General features: G+C 37.9%; 1 protein-coding gene across 6 annotated transcripts in view; it reads right to left on the reverse strand.

Annotated features, from left to right (window-relative positions):
- The window catches only part of Psd3 (pleckstrin and Sec7 domain containing 3), a 285,771-nt gene that overhangs the window by 73,609 nt on the left and 191,075 nt on the right, over positions 1 to 21,087 (reverse strand). The window contains exon 1 of one of the 6 annotated variants that reach the window (XM_090354246.1): positions 17,185 to 17,569. The exons of the other annotated variants lie outside the window; for them this stretch is intronic. Within the exon in view, the coding sequence (XP_090210372.1) occupies positions 17,185 to 17,343 (159 nt within the window). The 5' untranslated portion in view covers positions 17,344 to 17,569. Of the gene's footprint in view, positions 1 to 17,184; positions 17,570 to 21,087 lie in introns of those variants that run through there. 6 annotated transcript variants of the gene reach the window in all.

Consider the following 21,087-nt stretch of genomic DNA (forward strand, 5'->3'; position numbering starts at 1 on the left):
TAACTTTTGAATAAGAGGAAATGGTGAAAACAGAGATGCATTTCTTCTATATAAATCCACAACAGAAAATTATGTTAAGCAAAGAATAGCTATCATACTATATGAGGATGTTTAAACGGTTTTCTCAGGGGAGCACTTGGACTTTGTAGAGCTTGAAGGCTTAGGCTGTCCTAACAGCCTTGTAGACATTGTACTGTGAGGCTGAAATAGTCAATCTAACCACAGAGTAACTAGGGCATAAATACAACTGAGGACATGTTTTATCCACATGTGACAGGTTTGTATAGGTCCTCAGACAGTAAGAACAATAAAGGTTAAGCTGAGGTTTAAAGACCATAATATAAATCAGATATTTTTTTGAAAAAAAATTAAATTTTACTGAAGAAACCAACTATAATATAGGCTATGTCCTATGAAGCAAATCATTTTTCAAGTGCAGTGGGTCTCAGAAGACTAACAGTGGACTATTAGTCCACTGAAACTACAACTGAAAAGACAGATCACTAGAGGGTGTTTTTTTTGCTATTGTTGTTTTGTTTTTTTTTTTTTTTTTAATTTTTTTGGTAATACTTTCAGGCTAATACTGTTAGCCAGAGTAATTCACAATGTGGTAAAGATTCTTAAAATGACAATCTGGAAAAGATACCTAGACATCTAATTTTTTAATACATAATTCTGTCCTACAGTTCTTTATTGTCCTTCAGATTATTTGATTAAAGAGAAACAGGGTTTTGAACTATAACTTCTTGCTATTCTGTCAGCCAAATATCTTAAAAACAAAACTGTGAGAGGGTAACAATGTTCAAGAAGTGTATTCATGATGTTACACATGTAACGCTAACCATTCTGTATATCACTTTCACAAAACAACACAATTAAAATAAACCAAACTAGTGATAATATATCTTGTCTAATTCAACAGACTTCTTTGTATGTTACAGGTTAAGTTCTCATCTTGAGTATACAATGTAAAACAGGTATCTTATTTATAGCATGCCAAATCTAAAGGCTTACTCTTTTTAATCATGAGATTACAAAGGAATTTTGCTGATTCTGTGTAGCACTTATTTCCTGAAAAGGAAGATGCTTCGTGATGGTTTGTAGCACTCACATGCCCTCATCCTGGCTACATATCCTTTCATCAAATTAGCCCAGGTAAGAACCAAATACACTGGATTCCTTTTTGTCACCCAACACGCACCACTTTCTTGTTTCAGTCAACCTAGACATCATGATCTATGTATCACATTTTGTTTCACTCCAACCAGTCTTGTTAGAATGGGATGAGCTCCCTAAACCAAAACTATGAAGTTTGCAATATTACAAATTCAAAACTTTGTACAAATTGGAAACTTTTAAGTGTTAACACGAAGCCCCAAATGGAAAATTCCACACCATGAAACTTTGCTTCAAACTGCTTGTGGTGACATGCACCTAAAATCCCAACAAGACTGGAGCAGACAGCAGGGGGGCCAGTGGAAGCTATATACGAGGTTCAAACACAGCCTTAACTACCTGGCAAGACTCTGTGCCCAAAACAATTGAAAACCAAAATTAAAAACCAAAAATGCTTGTTCCATGCATTTGTCTTCGGGCTATATGAATGGAATATGTATATGAAAATTAAATTTCCTATTTTACCTCAGTGTCATCCTCATACTAGCCTAATGTAGCATGAAAATTTTCCCAAATCTGGGAGAACTTAAAATCTCAAATATTCCTGGACGCAAACAATTTAGTTGGTTACTCAATCTGAACCTTTAGCTTCTTGATTCAGTTGTGTTTATATCAATGAAAGAGTCAGTATAATTTCTGACCCATCTCATTCCTACTTCTCTCCAAACTAATATGATTGAGACTTCTTTTACTTTCATTCAAATGTCAAATTCCTAAACTCTTAAATACTCTTAAGAATTTAGCCTAATACTTCATGTAAAAAATGTATAAATGGAGCTGCTTTAGAGATGCAGGAATTTAGCCTCTCGCTCTTCTTTCTTCTCTTTCCACTCCAAACATTTAGAAGTTCTTGTTCTTCCACATCACAACTAACTGCCCACTATAAGCAATATCTATTCATATTTTTATGTCTCTAAAAAAGGGAAAACAGTTATTTCTAATATGAAAAGACCTACACAGAAAATTTCATTGAAGTTTAAATCATCTAGCCTCCACTGGACCAGTCCAAGTGCTAGACAAGCAGCACATAACTGGGCTTCTGAAGTCAAGAGTGCTGGGGGTATCTGTTTAGGAGGCATAGCACTGACTTAACCACCATCTTGGGATTCATAACATTCCCAATATGCAGTAATTTAGCTACTAGAAAAGATGAAGCACACTTTAATATCACTGCATAGTGACCACCCCTAATTTGGGCATTTATAATTACATTTGAGCTTCCTTAACCTCAGACCTCAGGCCATTTTTTTTCTAAAAAATATCAGCACAGACGCCTCATCACTTCTGCTTTCTAATCATAATGGCAGAAAAACAATGGGATTTCAGAGCTGAGAGGCAAAAATGCTTGCTTTACATAAACTAGAAACAGGAAGCCCAATGTCAATTAACTTCTCTTAAACTCTCAGAGATATTTTTCAACAAACCAACCCAGAAAGAAACTTTATTTCTTTATTTATGGTCCTAGAAATTGCACAGGGTCTTTTCTTCCAGTGAATAACAATCCTTTCTCTTCATGTTAACTGTCAACTAATTCCTAATCCCAGTCTTTCCTCCTAAGACCAAACTTTGCAGTGCCACATGTGTCTGAGCAAGAGAAGAAAAAAGGCTATGCCTTTCTGAGAACACATTCAGAAAGCCCACAAAGTGGGAGAAGATCTTCACTAGCCATACAACAGACAAAGACCTCTGGCAAGGAGTAGCTACAGATACTAATAGATGTTCAGTTCTTGGTCCCTGGAACCTTGTTTTCTGGCAAGGATATTAAAGGTATGATGATTAAGATAAGACTGTGAGATGGGAAGATGTTTGGATGAGCCCTAAACTCAATCCCAATAGAAATGATGGCAGTTGTGAGGATGGATTACTGCATAATGTGCTGTTATGTCCAGGTGCTAGAAAAGGAGATGAAAAGATTCCTCCTGAGAAGAATTTGATGTGTTCAGTCCTGTCGATACCTTAATTTCAGATTTCCAGCCTCCAAAATTGTCAGAGAATAAATTTCTGTTCTTTTTAGACAATAAAGAAAAATCATGCATCCACAGGTTGCAGGGTCAGTTCCTACACAAAACAATCTTTCATCATAGTAGTTCCATCTGAAAAATAAGGACACACACAAAAAAATACTGACTATACTAAGTTCTCCAGAACTATTATGTGCAGATTCCCCAGGGAGCTGGCTCGAGTTATTCCAAAATGCTTCATGTGTGACTCTCAGACGAAACTGTGGTTAAAAATCATTGCTATGTGAGTTTATGTATCTATTCTCTAACTGAAATTCCTGCAACTCAACCCAGGAACTAGAGAACAATCGGATAATTCTCCACTGACACTAAACAGGACACAATGATTCTTTATCCATTTGAAGATCATCAGTTTTAAGAATGAGAAAGTAAAGAAAATTGCTTAAATTACAGAGAGATCAAGGTATTATGCTCTAAATTTGCTTTTAAGTCTTTGTTCCTTGCTTTTGATTGCTTCTCAAGGATGATAAAATGCAATCTTATTCAAAACCTTGCACCATCATAGACAGCCCACACAAGGCTCTCTGAAGTTTTTAATCTATTACTCCACATTGTGTAATCATGAGTTTTTCTCTGTCTTTCCAGAAGTACATTTTGCATGGTGGATAGAATTCATATATTTTAGTTAAATGATCTCTACATTCTAAGGAACTTTTTTCTCTGTTATCTTTGAATCATTATGAAAAAATAAGGATACAACATAGCTTCTACTTGTAGTGAAACTGACACTGACCACAGCACACATATTTACCTGAAGAATTACATTCCTAGGGCTCCCTGATTCCAATGTAATATTGGTTCATGAGGTTACTTAGAGTAATAAAAGTAAATACCGTTCTAGTAATGATATGAAGAGAAAAAGCATATTTGGCTGACAATGAGGAAACTAGTATCCAGCTAAATGTAAAATTTCTTTAAAAATAAATACCTATGAGTTGTATTTTTCTTGCCTAAGCCTTCAATAATATAAAAAGGATATGTAGTCACTTGTTAAAGAAAACTTCCAAATAAGTATGCAGAACTGACAACTTTCTCTGCACCCTTGGAGATTTTTACATCCATGCCATGGACAAAATAAAGTTATGGGTGAGGTGTCAGCTTCTCTTTCTTTTCTTGCCTTCTTTCATCCCTTCCTCTCTCTCCTTCCTTCCTTCCTTCCTTCCTTCCTTCCTTCCTTCCTTCCTTCCTTCCCTTCTTCTTCTCTCCCTCTCTCCTTCCTTCCTCTTTCTCCTTCTCTCTTTGGCTCTCTTTTGCTCTTTCTTTCATTCTAGTGACAGAAGGCAATTATAAAGCAGAGCTGAAAACGAGGAAACATCCTGGCTCCTTAATTATGAGAATATTTACAAGGGATCCATTTTAGAAAGAAGTACATACTCTACACAAGTTTCTAGAACCTGAGTCCCTGGAAACTGCCCATGTCCCTGTAACTACTGGATAATTTCCTGTATACAAATTTACGGAGCATGATTCATTAATGATGGCACAGCCATCTTGTGAACACCTTCTCTCTTTAGCTTTAATTCAGGGTGACAGACACATGTGTTTTTCCTCTTTTTCTTTTTTGTTGTCGTTGTCTAGCCACTATGTAAATAGTGCAAAATTCTATGCCTTAAATATTTAATCTTGAGTTACAGTAGTGCATTTATAAACAGCAATCATAAGAATATCAATGAAAGGAAATCTCCTTATTAAAACAGTAACATTTTTTATTGTACTGGTTTGAGTGTCCAGTCCAAATATCAGTTCAACCCAGAATAGAGAATAAGGATTATAATTCAAATACCTATAGGATTAGGAAAAAAACATAAGTCAAGGAAGCCAGAGAGAGCCTCTAGAGATATGGTAAATGGTTCAGAAAGAATAGTAGGTAGTACCCAGACAGGAGGGAATGCAGCCGTTTTACTGTTAGTTCTTACTCCTTTCTAAGAAGTAGCCAGATATCCAAGACTAGCAACCTTTCAAGTGTTGCTAACACAAAGAGCAATAAAAACATGGTGTTGCAAACACAGCTAGTAGACAAAAAAATAGTACCAGTTTTAAAACCATGTGCAAAGATGTGATTAGAAAACTATAAGGAGGAAAATAAGAATCCAATAAGCATAATAACATCCTAGTTTATGGTTTCGATACTTAAATGACTAAATATCTGATGTTTCAATGGATGACATTTCCATCTTTTGACAATGTTTGATGCATTTCACAATATCTATTACCAACAACAGGCCTATTATGAGGGTACTCTCTCTATGGCATTGAGACAATCACTTAGCTTTCAGTTAATCTGACTGAACCCTTCTAACAACTGAATGAGAGAGGGATTGTTGTGATCTCCACATCTGAAATGCCACAAGTAATGTTCATAAAGGTTAACTAACCTGCCAAAAGTCATATAGAGATTTGGCTTTGAATATAGGCCTATCCTAAATGCAGTAAATGCTTTTAACTTTCCTAAACACAACATAGCTGTCACATACATAAATTTACAAAAATGTTTCAAATATAAACTAATGGTGTTAAATTTTGCAGCACTAACAAATACTTTTCTACTGTAGAAGAAACACTTAATAGAACATCAATTTGAGACCTGTTTCTTATTTTACAATAATGTGTGCATAGGGAACGATTCTATGATTCTAAGTTCATAGCAAGGAAAACATGATGATACTCCACAAAAATTAATAGTCAAAAGATTATAAAATCATTCTTTAACACATCACTAAGACTTTATAATGTATCTGTTTCAACTACCCACATGGTATGTACCCTGTTTAACTAATCTTTATTGTATTAGCCTACTGTACACTAACCATAACCCATATAGCTTATGTATCAAGAGGAAATACTTTTATAACTACTAGGAAACTATAATTCATATTTACAACATGAACAGATTAACAGTTACATCTAGCAGTTTAAATTAATTTTTAAAACCACTAAGTCAGTGGAGTGCTGGTGGTTCATGCTACCCAAGAGGCTGAGATCCCAGAATTGTAGTTTTAAAGAAATCCGAAGCACAGGAAGCTGAGATCTGAGGACCTCAGTTTAAAGCCAGCCTGGACAAGAAAGTCTATGAGACTCATATCCCCAAATAACCACCAGAAAACCAGAAGTGATGCTGTGTCTTAAGTGATAGAGCACTAGCCTTGAGCTAAAAGGTTAAGGAACAGCACTCATGCACAGAGTTCAAGAAAGAAAGAAGGGAAGAAGGGAGGAAGGGAAGGGAGGAAGGGAAGGGAGGAAGGGAAGGGAAGGGAAGGGAGGAAAGGAGAGAGAGAGAGAGAGAGAGAGAGAGAGAGAGAGAGAGAGAGAGAGAGAGAGAGAGAGAGAGAGAGAGACAGAGAGAGAGGAAGGAAAAGAAAGAAAAGAGGAAAGAAAAGAAAGAAAGAAAGGAGGAAGGAAAAGAAAGAAAGAAAGAAAGAAAGGAGGAAGGAAAAGAAAGAAAGAAAGAAAGAAAGAAAGAAAGAAAGAAAGAAAGAAAGATGGAAGGAAAAGAAAGAAAGAGGGAATGTGAGAGGGAGAGAGGGAGGGAGGGAGAGAGGGAGGAGGGAGGGAGAGAGGGAGGAGGGAAGGAGAGAGGGAGGGAGGGAGAGAGGGAGGAGGGAAGGAGAGAGGGAGGGAGGGAGAGAGGGAGGAGGGAAGGAGAGAGAGAGGGAGGGAGAGAGGGAGGGAGGTAGAGAGGGAGGAGGGAAGGAGAGAGGGAGGGAGGGAGAGGGGGAGGAGGGAAGGAGAGGGAAAAAGAATGGAAGGAGGGAGGAAGGAAAAGAAAGGAAAAAAAAGAAAGAGTGAATGTGGGAGGGAGGAAGAGAGAGAGAGAGAGGAGAGAGAGAGGGAAAACCCAAGAAGCTCAATCTGTAGTTAACTACCAGAAAAGCCAGAAATGGAGATGTGGCTCAAGTGGTAGAGTACTATCCTTGAACAAAAAAGCTCAGAGACAGCAACAAGGTCCTGAGTTCAAGCCTGGAGACTGGCAAAAATACAAACACAAAACAACAACAAACACCACTGATTCAACAAACACCACTGATTCATACATTCATATATATCCAACAACTAGTTACTAAGTCCTAACAGCTACCTGGCATTAGTCTAGGCACTGAGAATTCAGTGATAAACATCACAAAGAATTAATATTTCAGTTAGGTTCTAACAGGAAATAAAAGAAAAAGAAAATAAACTGACTTTTTTTGGCAGGCTACTAGACAATCATTGTAAGGCAATTAAAATAGAGTATTTCAAAAGAGTAGGGTTAGCCTAAGTCACCAGGCCTGCATGGAAATGCAGGGAGTGAATAACAAAGAAATCATGCAAAGGCAGAAGAGATAGGCAGCTCCTGACAACTGAGCAGGTGGGCTTGAAAAATAGACCCAGATAGGCATGGTGGGCAGGGAAGGCTATGCAAAGGACAAACAGGGAAGAAAGGAATGAGGGGCTTTTAACCCTAATTCAAGATTTCACCCTCCCTTCAGATTCTTCCTGAAGAAGATTTGCCATGACTCTGTCAAAACTTTCTCCAGAAGGTTTATGTATCCAGGTAGCACTGGCAGTCTCATTAAACTCATTGAAATATAGATAGTAAGGCAACAGCTTTTATTCTCAAAGGATCTTTTCTTCCACTCAATTTAGCTATTCAAAACAAGTGTCCCAAGACAAAATGTGGATGTGATAGAATTCACAAACCCTTAATATTTGAAAATAGAAAACAACGATGCAGTAACCATCTTAGCAAAACATCTCCATCCATGTATGAAGTGAAAGGTTAAATTCTCAAATATGCTTCAGCATATGTAATGACTGCCTAGTATGTACAGACATCATGATTCCAAAATTCATTGTCTTCATAGTTATTTAGTAATTAAAATAATTTCTTATACGATATTCTGTAGAACTGTTCATTTAATCATTTATCAAAAACTTGTGTAAATCTGGACAGTTAATTCATTTTGGTAAAAAAGAAAATATAACATGTGTTTTCAAAGAACATTCTGGATTGGATTTATTATTATCTGTTGTGAGGCTTCGCTCATTGATGTTTTAGTTGCTGAGAAATAGCACATATGTGCCATAAAAAAGAATGCTTTACCACCTGAGGTGATAAAAAATAAATTTCAAATGACTTTATAAATTATATGTAGTAATTTTTAAATACCTGAGAAAATGATCAATTATCTTGACCATTACAGTCATGATAATAAAGCTAATGCTTAGTTAACAAAACATGTCAGGTAACAAGTGGAGTCCTTTTTAAATGATGGACACTAAAAAACTATCCCTAGAGGACGGTGACATTTAGAAAGAACACTGGGTTTGGCATTTGTTCCCTGCCATTTCCATGCACCAGACAAAGCAAAGAAGACAACCCAAAAGGAAATTGATTTTTTTTCCCAAAACAATCAATACAGCCAAATTAAATAATCTAGGTTAGTGGATAACTTTAGGTTTCAAAAGAAAAGTGTCTAAAGAAGTTCTGATAAGGGAACAGAATTAACAACTTTCTTTTGTTCACTTTACCGAGACTAAAAATTTTAAAATTCTATACCACTAACATTGTCATCACATCAGAAATAATATGGTCAATCTTAGATTATGTTAGACAATCTTTGACTGGTTTGGGGGAAAAACTCCATAAATATTTCAGTGTAGACTGAAAACTCTAGCAAGTACCAACAAAACACAAAGTGATCCACACCCTTTCTTTGTGTAATGAAAATCTCAATTATGATTATCCTGTAACACAAAGTCAATCAACACAATACACTGGAATTAAGTCTAGAAGTCTTCACACTAAGCAACACATGACAGGACGTACAATAAAAATAGCAATCTCTAACTTCCACTTCTGACTCTTGCAGTCTAGAGGTAACTTCTTCCAACTCATTTTGGATTAGTCTTTTTAATATAACTGACTTATAACTGAGGAATTCTGGGGGAAAGGAGCATTTAGCTATTAATCACACACACACACACACACACACACTCCTCCCTCCTCTGTCCCAATCTTACTATTAAAAATTTATCACATTCCCAGTTTCAAGATAATCAATGTTTAGAGTCTACATTTTGATGTGTATATGGATCTGCTTCACGGCTGAACTAAAGGATGCACCATACCACATAGTGCTACTATATGATCTTTTGTTTTCTAGGCTGTTAATCACCATCTCATTTTGTTGTTGTTCTCTAGTTTTCCAGGAACCTACTCTCATTTACTCTCCTCCAACAGAGCAATGGCGCACCTTTCCAATTCTCTGGATGTTCAACTGTAACAATGCCAGAACCTCAACACCTGCTTTCATCCAAAGGGCCTGGCTCTGTATCTCAGCACCTCTGCAGTCCTGGTGCTTCCCTATACCTCCAACCTGAAGACTACCCCACCTTCTGTGCTGTTAATCTTCTTCTTACAGCACACAAGACTCCTACTTTATCAAGTACATGCGAAAGGAGAGAGGGCAGAGATTTCCTTGGTGAAATGTGTATACTTTTCACTCAGTGCTGTTATTTTCCATGTGGGGATCTCACTGTAGGCTTCAATTGAGCATGATCGAAGTCCAAAGCCTCCAGGTTTAACTCGGCACAGAAAAAGAATAGAAAATAGTAGGAAAGTCAGAGAGGGTAGGTATCTAGAGAGAAGATCCAGCTATTAGTTTTATAGCCTTTAAAAAGGGGTTCTTCCTCTTTTGTGTGGCTGCCTTCAGAGGTGGCAGCACTGCCAACCCCTAGGCCAGTCCTGTATTCTGTAGGCCTAGTCAGCCTGCCACTTTCTTCTTGACACTGAAGTCACCGCATGCCTGGAGTTCAGCATTCTCCAAGAGTGCTAAGAGTTAACACGTCTATCTGCTTCCCATCATTCAGTTTTTCTGACATCTTGAGGACATTCTCTCATCATCTGTGTCTGTGACGGCTTAGAGCATTCTACTGTCAAAATTAGAGTGGAGTTTTTGAGGGCACAGAAATAAGAACATATTGTTCCCCTTAAAGTGTAAAGCTTAGACTCATTTTAAGAGTGTGCTGAATCTAAATAGCAGAGATCATAGCAGGGGGTTGATAAGGCACAAAAAGCCCCTGAAAACACTACCCCATCAAAATGGAAAAATCTTGGACAGCCGTTCTAGTTTGCCTGTTTTTAAGAAAGCCTACGAAGGAAGGCAAGTAGTACCAATCAATATGAGTTGGTTGGTACTTTGTCACTCTCATGAACATAAAGTGCTGCTTGCTTCTGAAGCACTTTCCTGTACCTAGATGTTTGTTAAGTCTGGTTTAGTAGAAGCCCAGATCTACAAGCCTGTCTATGTTGGAAGATCTTAGTATATAACTGTAATAAAAACTCCAGTACTCATTTAGTCCCTTATTATGAGCTGCTGGGGATTCAAAATTTCTGAGTTATAGAATTGAAGTTGACACCAATAAATTGTATACCTGCATACATTAATTTTAGATTAAAATAGCCATATAAGCTTAGTTGACTTAATGAAATCAAACTTTCACCAGATCTGAATCTGGCATTAATGAATATACTGATACCTCCAGGCTGGTACTTAATATTCTAAACCTTAACAATGGGCTACATCCAACAGTATGTCATTAGAAGAGCCAGACTATGAAGACACAGCCTCAGAGCCAAGTTTAGTGGCTTAAACCTGTAATCCTAGCTACTTAGAAGGTAAAGATTAGAGGATTGTGGTTTAAAGATCAGCTCCAGCCAAAAAATTTTTAAATAGTTCAGAAGACTTCATCTTGACAAATGGCTGGGCATGATGGCATGTACCTGGTATTCCAACAACTTAGGCAAGTACAAATAGGAGGATTGTAGCTCAGGCTGCCCAGGCATAAAGGGAGACCCTATCTTGAAAATAACCAATACAAAAAGGGGTAGAAAAGTGGCTCAGTGATAGAGTACTTGAATAGAAAAATCAAATTCTACTGAAATCAGATGATCTGGACATTCAGATCACACTTGATAGATTTATACCATCAGAATACAGTAGATGGAATTTTCTGAGAAATGAAGATTATATGCTTGAATCATAAAGGAACTCAAAGCTTGTGAATTAAAATGGAAGATACTTAGCTACTCACAGTTCCTTCATAGTAATGTGCAAATAAGTAAATATGTTTTCTAAATATCTATTATAATCTAAGCAATGAAATCACAACTTTAACGTAGGTGAAATATAACCAGAGGCATTATTTTGGAGTTATGCAGTCACCACACATCTCCCTTCTAGCCTCTCATCTTCAAAAATGAATATATTTAAAATGTATTTTTTCTTTTTTAACTCCTATCAACAATTGATAGATTTTCCCTTTTCCTTTTCCTTGATTTGGACATGAGGATTCACACTGTGTGACAGGTAAGACAGTATGGGGCAGCATTATTATTATTTACAACAGAAGTTCTGTACCACCTGGAAGATGCACACAATCAATTCATAGAGCAGTAAAATGAGAATGAAAGGTGGTGTGGAGTTATCTGAGATTCTCAAACCAAGCGTACAACTGCCAACACTTTACACTAGGAGATGGGGGAGGTCTGCTTTGAATTATATTAAAGATGCAACAAGTTCTTCCCATCTCATGTTGAATGCGCATAGTAAATCCAACATTCACACCACAAAATTATTTGTACATCTAATCTCAGATTCACAGCAGCAAGTGAGGAAATTCGGGGTGGGGTGGGATGTGAAGGGTATAAGAAGGAACTAAAACCAAGAATAATGTGAATGCCTAAGCAAGTTATTTTATGTTAACCTGAAAACTCAAAAAATAAAAATGAAGCAAAGCTTTTATTCTGGGTTAACTCTGTTCCAAGTCTTAAGAGCTATTGATAGTGAAACAATTAGAATATCTGGGTTCTAGTCTCCCCTTCATAAAAATCACATTCAGACACTAGGATATGTCAATCTGGCAGTATCACACCTACAGGAAACACAGAACTTCCTGGAACATAAATAGTGTGGTCTGCAGACAGGAGTGCCAATGTAAGAAAAATGGAGTTCTGGAAATAGAACTTGCTCTTTTTTTTTTTTTTTTTTGCACTATCAGCCTTTCTTTATGAAAGACACCTTTCATGGCTCTCTCATGTTCCAGGGTTAGATCTAATAGGGTTTTGTTGTTGTTGTTGTTGTTTATTTTGGCAGCACTGTGCTTTAAACTCAGAAATTCATGCTTGCAAAGCAAGAGCTCTACCATTTGAGCAACTCCTCAAACTCTCTTTGCTTTAATTTTCACATAGGGTATGTATGACTTTTGCCCAGGCTGGCCTTGGGCCACTGGCCTCCTACCTCTGCCTTCCACAAGCTACAGTTAGAGATAAACAGATGTGTGGTTTGTTCTTTGAGATAAGGACTCACTAACTTTTAGCCCTAGATGGTCTCAAACATTGACCTTCCTTACTCTGCCATCCAAGAAAAAGAGATTAAAGGCATGAGACACGACTGACCTAATAATTTAAGTATATTGTCTCTCTGAAAGGATTCAGCTCATAGTTGAATTTATGGCATTAAAAGATGTTCAGCATCAATTTCAGAATTAAAAAATACACAAACAATCCCTATTACCTTGACAATAAAATTAAATTTAAAACATATTAGCAAGAAAAATCTTTAGATCATTTTCTCCGTATTTCATGATGTATATATATATATATATATACTTTTTTTAGTAGGTGATATAAATGTACTATTTGACAGATTTTCCTTCCCAAGCACATAGCCTTTGTCTAAAGAAGAAAAGTAATCTAGGAAAAATGATAACAGTCTGCAAACCTCCCACTAAAACTTCAGACTGCAAAGAGGTATTGTCAAGATTTTTTGGGGCCCCTTTGTGAACAGCTTTGATTCATAGAAGGAGAAGTGATTAGCATTTTACCTAACAATGCTAAATAAATAGCAAGCAAAGCCTTTGTAGCTTGCAGAGAATAGAGTTGATGGTGCCTTTCAATATTATTGCAACCTGTTTTACAAAGCAACGAATTAGGCATTCCCAAAGCAGTGCTTTGGAGCAAAGCACTTCCATTTTTCTTTCACATGTTTATGGTTAAGATCTCCTAGTACAAGAAAAGGTTTATTTAAAACATTATAATGCTATCTTCTCTAGGCCTAGCTTAGTCTTTATTTTATATGGAATGAATACCTCCACTGAACTCTACAAAAATCCCCCGCATTAATACTGTTCAGAAGAAACAAGAAACTCTTGAAATGTGTGGATGAGTTTCAGGGAGAAGTGCCTTGACAGGAGTCCACCGTGCTTATTAGTGATCAAAACCCAGGCTTGACAGGCAGCTTCCTGGCCCAAAAGCAGATGACCAGAGGTTTCTCGAGGTACAGCCCAAAGTGCCCAAGTGTTCTGCTGCACATACCCAAAATGTCATTGTCACAGAAATGTATTTCTTGCTAAAGTATCAAATAATATCTCTAAACAGTTCTTTTCAATTCACATGTTTAGTAGCTTTGGAATTCTTAATCCTTGGCCCTTATGCCTCCAAAAAGTGCTTCAATGTTTCAACCCTGCATGTAATCTATCCTTCATCTTCAAAAACAATGCAAAAAATAAAATGCTCAGATTGAGACTCTCCTCCCTCTAAAAAATATGTGATACAGGGAAGGGAAAAAGTAGTATTATTAACACTGATCCTTTCAGATTTATGTTTTAAACTTTACTCAAGAGGCGCACCAAGCAATATCAAAATAATTTAATTTGATATTTAATTAAAGGCAGAGAGAAAGGTTGAAAATGTTGGCAGACTTGGGGGCCTGAAACAAGATGTTCTGGGCTAGGGATGCAACCAAGTGTCAGAGCACTTGCAAAGGGTTGGATCCAGGCATCTGCACCCCACCACCCCCCAAAGCATTCCATTTCTTAAGAAACCGATTCCAAAATGTGAGTGTCAAAGGCAGAACACCTGAGTGGGCCCAGAACAGGCAGGTCTGCACTGCCCCCTCACGGCCAGGAGGGTCACTGGCATCTCTTCCAATACTAGACAGCACATAAATGGCTAAAGGCGAAATCAGATTTTCATGCATGAAAATCTGCATATGGTGTTTAAATATTATTACCAGACACATCATCTTTGTTTCAATATTTCATATAATTAATATTATCTAGAAAACTGCAAAGCCACACTATAGAAAAGAACAAAGATTTAAATCACTTATTTGGGGGAAGGGAGTCTACATAGAGGAACACATTTTTAAGGAAAATAATATGGATGTGGTATTTTAGGAAGATAAATAATGTGCTTCAAACTATGTCAATATGAGCCACCAAGAGTCAGAAATGCATTTTTTCTTTTTTTTAAATGGTGAGATTAAAAAAAAACTTTGTTTTATAAACACAGTGAAACATTTTCAAAGTGTATCAAATTCTTAAGTCCTTGAACAACTGCTCAAGTGAAAAGAGGAATAAAACAAATGAAAAGTGAGAATGACAGATAAAATAATTTTTAAATAAATATCGTGAGTTTAATATCCAAAAAATTTGAAATTATATACAGTGAATGTAAAAGTTTCCAAGGAACACATAGCTATGATAATTCCATCTCTAAAAAGGAGAGATGATTGTTATACCTATTCTAGAAAAGAGCTAGATGAAGGGCGAGGGACAAAACTGAATCCTAGATGAGTATCTTTAGTTAATGGCACTTTGCCATTCTTTTTAAAAAGGAGGAGGAGGGGCACAAGAGAACAGAGTAAAATTTCTCCTAATAATCACATTTATAGTCTACATTTTTGGTGAACAGTGAGATAACTAAAAGTGCTCTGCTAAGCAAAAAGAAGCATGGATTTCATTTTAAATATTAGAAACAGTACTACTAGATGTAAATGAAGTGAGAATTATAATTATTCACACCTGGAGTAAAATGTGTATACATAAGAATATAGGTTACCATGTATTTGCCCATGACCATAGTAAAATTCAGCTCATTAATTTAGAGAACCAGCATAAGTGTTACTCAGTTCTGTATACTTCATTTAGAGAATAAAAACAGTGAATAATTAAATTATAGTTTACTTAATTTCCTATTTTATAATTTTCTATTAGCACTTCTGGTTTCCAATTTTAGAAATGAAGCTAAATTCCCAAAGGAAATGAAGCTTGAATGCAGTCTTCAATGCATACCATTGAAATGCAAGGTATATTGGAAGATACCATTTAAATTTAAATTTTTAAATCACCATTTTAAATAAGATATCACCCTTCAAGTATGTGATGATCTCTTGGCTATAATTCTAGCAGGGGCTTTCATACTGTTGACTCTGCAACAGTGGTTGGTCTTCCACACAAATAAATGAAAAATCACAATGAAGCTCCTCACTTTGTGCAATTAATATGTGCTAATAAAAATGAGTGCCATATACAATATGGAAAATTGGGAAGGTAGAGAGATTTCCTCATCTGGCATCTGTACTGGCTTCTAACATGACACCTCAAATCCCTAACTCTGAACAAGCCTGCCACTGTTAAAATGGTTGAATTCTCAGCAGGATGGGTGGTGAGGCTCAAACAGCATTCATGTAATAGCCTCTTATTTTCTATAGCCTGTGGATCATTCTATGGGAGTCATATATATCAAGGGCATACAAAGCAAAATTCAGAGAGGATAATTAGTGCTCTTTGTAGAAACCAATTTGATAGCCATGTTGGGAATCATGTGTAAGCCTATGTGTATTTACTTGAAACCCCTTGGGGTCTTCCTCAGCAGGATACTCTAGCTATCATACCACAAGAGGTCTCCTAACAATTGCATACACACATACACACACACACACGCGCACACACACACACACGCGCACACACACACACACACACACACACACACACACACAGAGGAGAAGGGGTAAAAACACATCTGAAGACTTAACACAGTCATGCACTTAGCTAGTGATTGATGGGGTTAGACATTGTGGGTCATAATCGAAGGGGCTAGATGGAAAGCAAACATATTTCTTAAAGTCACAAGATACTTAACTAAAGCTCCTCTGCCATATTTTAGAGGGAAAGCTGTTGTTACAACAGGCTTTCAATAATTTAATGTCACCCACAGAAGGGTACTGGGAAGAAGGCCAGTGGACAGTGGTAGAGGGGAGGGTGACAATCTAGTGTCACTCTCAGTGGGCCTGGGAAAGAGCCGCTACCTGAAGCTTTTCCTGTAGATTTTCAAATCTTATGAATCTGTGTTATAATCATCCACATTTCCAGCCTTGGAGTTCTGTGATCCTATGATTCCATTATTCCATTTTTAAACCTGTGGAGTGGGAGTGTTTCTGAGTACCCTGCTCACACAGATGGTGGTAGGAAGATTCTCAAGAATATGTTGCATGTAGTAAATGCCCACTTCACTACGTAATCACTCCCTTCACATTCCACATGAGCCAAGATTATATTCTCTTAAGACAACTGCAAAAACACAAGTGCTTTATGAACAACATGGCATCAACACATCTATGTACAAGGGACATGAAAGAAACATCTTTCCTGATAACATACACTTGGGGCAGAACATGGCAAGAACGTACAGCAACAGAACCCAGCTAGTATTGTATATCAGGTGCACAGACTGAGGATGAGGAAGAGACTCGGGGAGGGAAGGCAAAGGGAACTCACTGAAAGATAAAATCATAATAATATCTCTATATTCCCCATAATCTAAAAATACACTGCACTGAAAAGCCATTTGTCAAGGCAACCTTTCTGAGACTGAAAACAAGATCAATGTGCCAACCACCAGCTCCCCACACTCATCGCAGCTGGAGCACTGCTTAATTCTCTTCCACTAACTGGCTCTATGCAGAACTGACCCCCACCCCAGCAATCTCGGCCGTGTGTAGAGTTCAGGTGCAAGCCCTCTCCCCAACCTCACCTGATTATCTTAAGAGCCATTTTCTGTTCCCTGTTACTTTCTCAGCTGTCATTGCACTGACTGGCAGAGACCGTAGCAAATTGTTAACCCACCATTCAACTGTCAATAAGGTTTAACACGGCAATTCTTTACCTTAGTCTCCTTAGCAGAAAACTCTGAGGAGTTGGAAATTTTCATAGACTTTGACCGGTGGGACTGCCGCCGGATAGAATCCTCCCGGGAGTATTTCACAGAACCCGAGGTCCTCACCCGAACCTTGCTGGCACTCTGAACACTATTCACGCCAATCATTTTGAAGGTCCACTAGGGAAGGGGTTTGGAGAAATCAAAAGGCACTTTCCACCCGTTACAAGGCTCTAACGCTGGAAGAGCTCAGCCGGTCGTGCCTGAGCAGCTTCTGAGCGCTGTGATCCGCCTTAGCATCAGAAGCACCAGGCTGCCTCCTCCAGCATCTTCAACTACCCTGTTTGCAGCAAGTCTGATTGTTCCAGGCACGGCTCACGTCACTGGCTGCAAAGAGGAAAAAAAAATGCAATCCCACCCCTGCTACTCGTCTCCCTTTTACACACACACACACACACACACACACACACACACACACACCCTATTCACACGCTGGAAGAAATGGCAAATGGCCAGGCAAGCAATTCATTAACATTCCAGACAGCAACACCATTTCTCTTGTGATATTGTGCAGAAACTCATTAACATCAACAGCAAAACAGAGATACCACAAATAAAAGTCTCAAGTAGTCTGCAAGGCATCATGTGTGATGGGAATGGATGGAGCTACATTTCCAAAGAAGGGGTGGGGGTGAAAAACACTTCTGGGTGTCAAAAGGGTCTTCTCTTATAAGCTGGTGACCACATGGTAGCCATAAAGGCATCTTAGTGATCGATAATTTTCTTTTCTTTCCTGTTTCAGGCCTAACACTTACTTAACAATTTAAATTGCATTGCTAGTCTGAAGAATTAAAGACTTCCTAGCCTACTATTAAATCATCTTAGACTATGACATTTAGGAATTTAACCAGTAATTGTCAGATTACACAGCAAATGCTGAAGAAAGATGTCATCAACTTGCCTATCATACTAAAAAGTTCAGAAAAATTAACTGGGGTTTAGCACATGGTAACTTTAAATAGCTCAAGAGAGAAATCAATGAAGCCAAACCAGATCAATAAGGAACAAGCAAGCTTTCCTAATAGCTACAAGTGAACACAGAGACATGCCACTTTCTGAGTAAGAATTGCTAGAGTTGGGTGCTGTAAGAAAACAAGATTGTCTTAGTCCCTCACACGAAGTTAGTTTTGAGCAGAATAATTACAAGTCTGGCTTGTCTGCTGTCCCAGCGGTAGGTCAGCTACATAAATTTGGTGTCCACATATGATCAAACTTAACAGTTCATGAAAACCAAGAAAGTATCTCATCCACCATCACAGCCTTCAAAACTGAACTCTTCCATGAGGACCCAGGACTACAGTTTCCGTACAGTGCACAGCTGAGTGCTGGCGTTGGGACATGGTGTAATTTTGGCTCATTTTCCTCTACTGGCAACAGGCCCAGGTAAAGGACAGGCTCCAGCTTTGGGGGTGCTTTACCCTCATGTTAGGAATTTCCTTTAACCTCTTTGTACTTCTTCAGTTTCTACTTCCTGTCTTAGAAGCATCTGGGACTTCCTCAATGCTATAAGACAAAGGCACTTTGTCTTATTTTAGGTGAAATTTTATTGAAAATAATAACAAAAAGTAAGTTTGGGGAAGATCTCGGGGCTGTCCTGTTCTTTAAAGACTGCATTGTGTTCAGTCTAACATCATTTTGTCTACCACGGGGTGTACTTTGCTCTCGTATTAGGTAATTGAAGCTACTGAATGACTGACTCTTAGAATAAAATAAATTATAAAAATACATAAAAAGGTGCACTATAACAGTATGACAACTGATAATTTAATGCTAAATTATGGTAATATATAATTTTAACCAGAACACATGAGGATTTCATAGACAAATATCTCTACCCAAAGTATGCCTGAAGAACCACCAAGGCACTGCAGAGCTAGGTAAGAATTGATTAAGTTCTGTTATGAGAGTCTGCCTCAATGTGGTCTAACACAACCAAGTAGCTAATAGCTGTCTGCCAGTCACCATAAGGAGTTCAAATGTATCTCCTGATGCACTTAAGTTTCTTTCTTCTACTAAAATGGTTAAATTTAAAAAGCATGAGAACCAGATGGTAGCATATATAGAGATGGACAATTTCGCTGCTGGAAGGTTTAACAGCCCACTAGTATTAGTCCTAGACTGTCATTACTGGCAGCTACCTCCAGCTGTTACAACACCTAAACCTTTCATGAACATTTCCTTTCAGCCTCAACTTGACCATTCTGAGAAATGACATAGTGCAATCCCTACTGCACATGAAGACAGTCCAGGATGCTGAGAACCAAGACACAAACACTCACACCATGCCACACATCAGAGCACACCATCTCCTGCATTGCATAGTCTGGCTGTGAGGGCTGGCCTTTCCTTTCTGCAAATCAGGGGAGGAAAATTTTCCTTGGCCTCTCTTCCCTGAACCCTGGTCCAGAATACACATCTATATCTGGTCAGAGTGAAAGAACATCCCTTTTACCTATGGCAGTTCAAGGACTCACGGCAGATGATGTCTTAACGTCTTAAGCATGTCTACGAAAGGTACCGAGAAATGCAGTATCACTAACACTCAGGCCCTTGGTATTCAGTCTTTATCCTCCCAACCTAAACTTCATCCTCAATAGTCTTGGGAAGGATTGCACATAAAGCTACCTCATTAGTGGTCACATAGTATATTCCTTTATACAGACAAGCTGTATTTTATCTGGCTTGCATTATTGGATATTTATTTTACAGACCTTTGCTACCATGCAAAGTATAGCAAATATGTTTTCAATATGATACACCTTAACAACATTTAAACAATATGGTTTCCAAAGATGCCATATTTTCATCCTCCTCTCCTTCTTTTCAATTGTCCATAGTTTTGATGCCAGGTACAAATGGGTTCACTACTAGATGCACTATGAAAGAATCACTCCAAAGGCATGCTAGGTGACCCTGTGGTAACCCTGTCTTCTCTGGGGCCTTTCCCACTTCTAGACACAAGGCAGCCCCTGCAGAGTCTGCTTCTGATAAAATAAAGGCAGGCCTCCTGCAGAGCAGCAGCTGTTTACAACCATAAAATAACTTTCTATGAAAGCTATAGCAGGAAATGAAGGTGACTTCCACATTTCAAATGGTAGGAGAAATTTAATAAGGCAAACTAACTGGAAACCTGGGAACAGCTATTTTACCTTCTGATTAGAGATTTCTCTGAGCATATAGTTTCATATGTAAGCCCTATAAGGCTTTATAAAAGGAACTTAGTTAAGATCCTTTGCTTAATTAAGCAAAGTTCCCTTAGCATCTCCATAGGCAGAGTGCATAGAAATAAGTTCAATTTAATATACATCTATTGTGCCCCTATTAGGTAAGGGGTTAAGGACACACAACACTCAAACAGTCCAGTTCCCAACTGGTTTCAGTTCATGTTTAGCAAGTAGAGAAAACAGGAAATCCTGTGGTCATAGTACCACTGATGAATATTTCCAGGGTTTCTATGTACCGGAAGGCTTGTGGTTCCCAAATGAGATAGATAAGGTAACCAAAACAGGGTTGTTTTCTAAAACCTGGAATCAAGTCTTAAAAATCTAGGGATTCACTTATGAGCAGTGGAAACAAATTACAACTATCAATTGTCCACAAGCTTGGAGAGTTTGGAAAAAGAGGGTGGGGAGGTATCAAGAGAGACTTAGCTTCCATTTATGTTCTTTAAAAAAAAAAATTAATGTCTGTAACCCTAGCTACTCAGGAGGCTGAGATCTAAGGATCAAGGTTCAAAGCCAGCCTGGTACAAAGGGACCTGAGCCTCTTATCTCCAACTAACCTATAGAAAATGGGAAGTGGGGCTTGGCTCAGGGGTAGGGTGGTAGCCTTGAGCTAAAGAGCTCAAGGACA

Source organism: Megascapheus bottae, chromosome 20 (assembly GCF_031878675.1).
Source record: "Megascapheus bottae isolate mThoBot1 chromosome 20, mThoBot2.hap1, whole genome shotgun sequence".
NCBI lineage: Eukaryota > Metazoa > Chordata > Mammalia > Rodentia > Geomyidae > Megascapheus > Megascapheus bottae.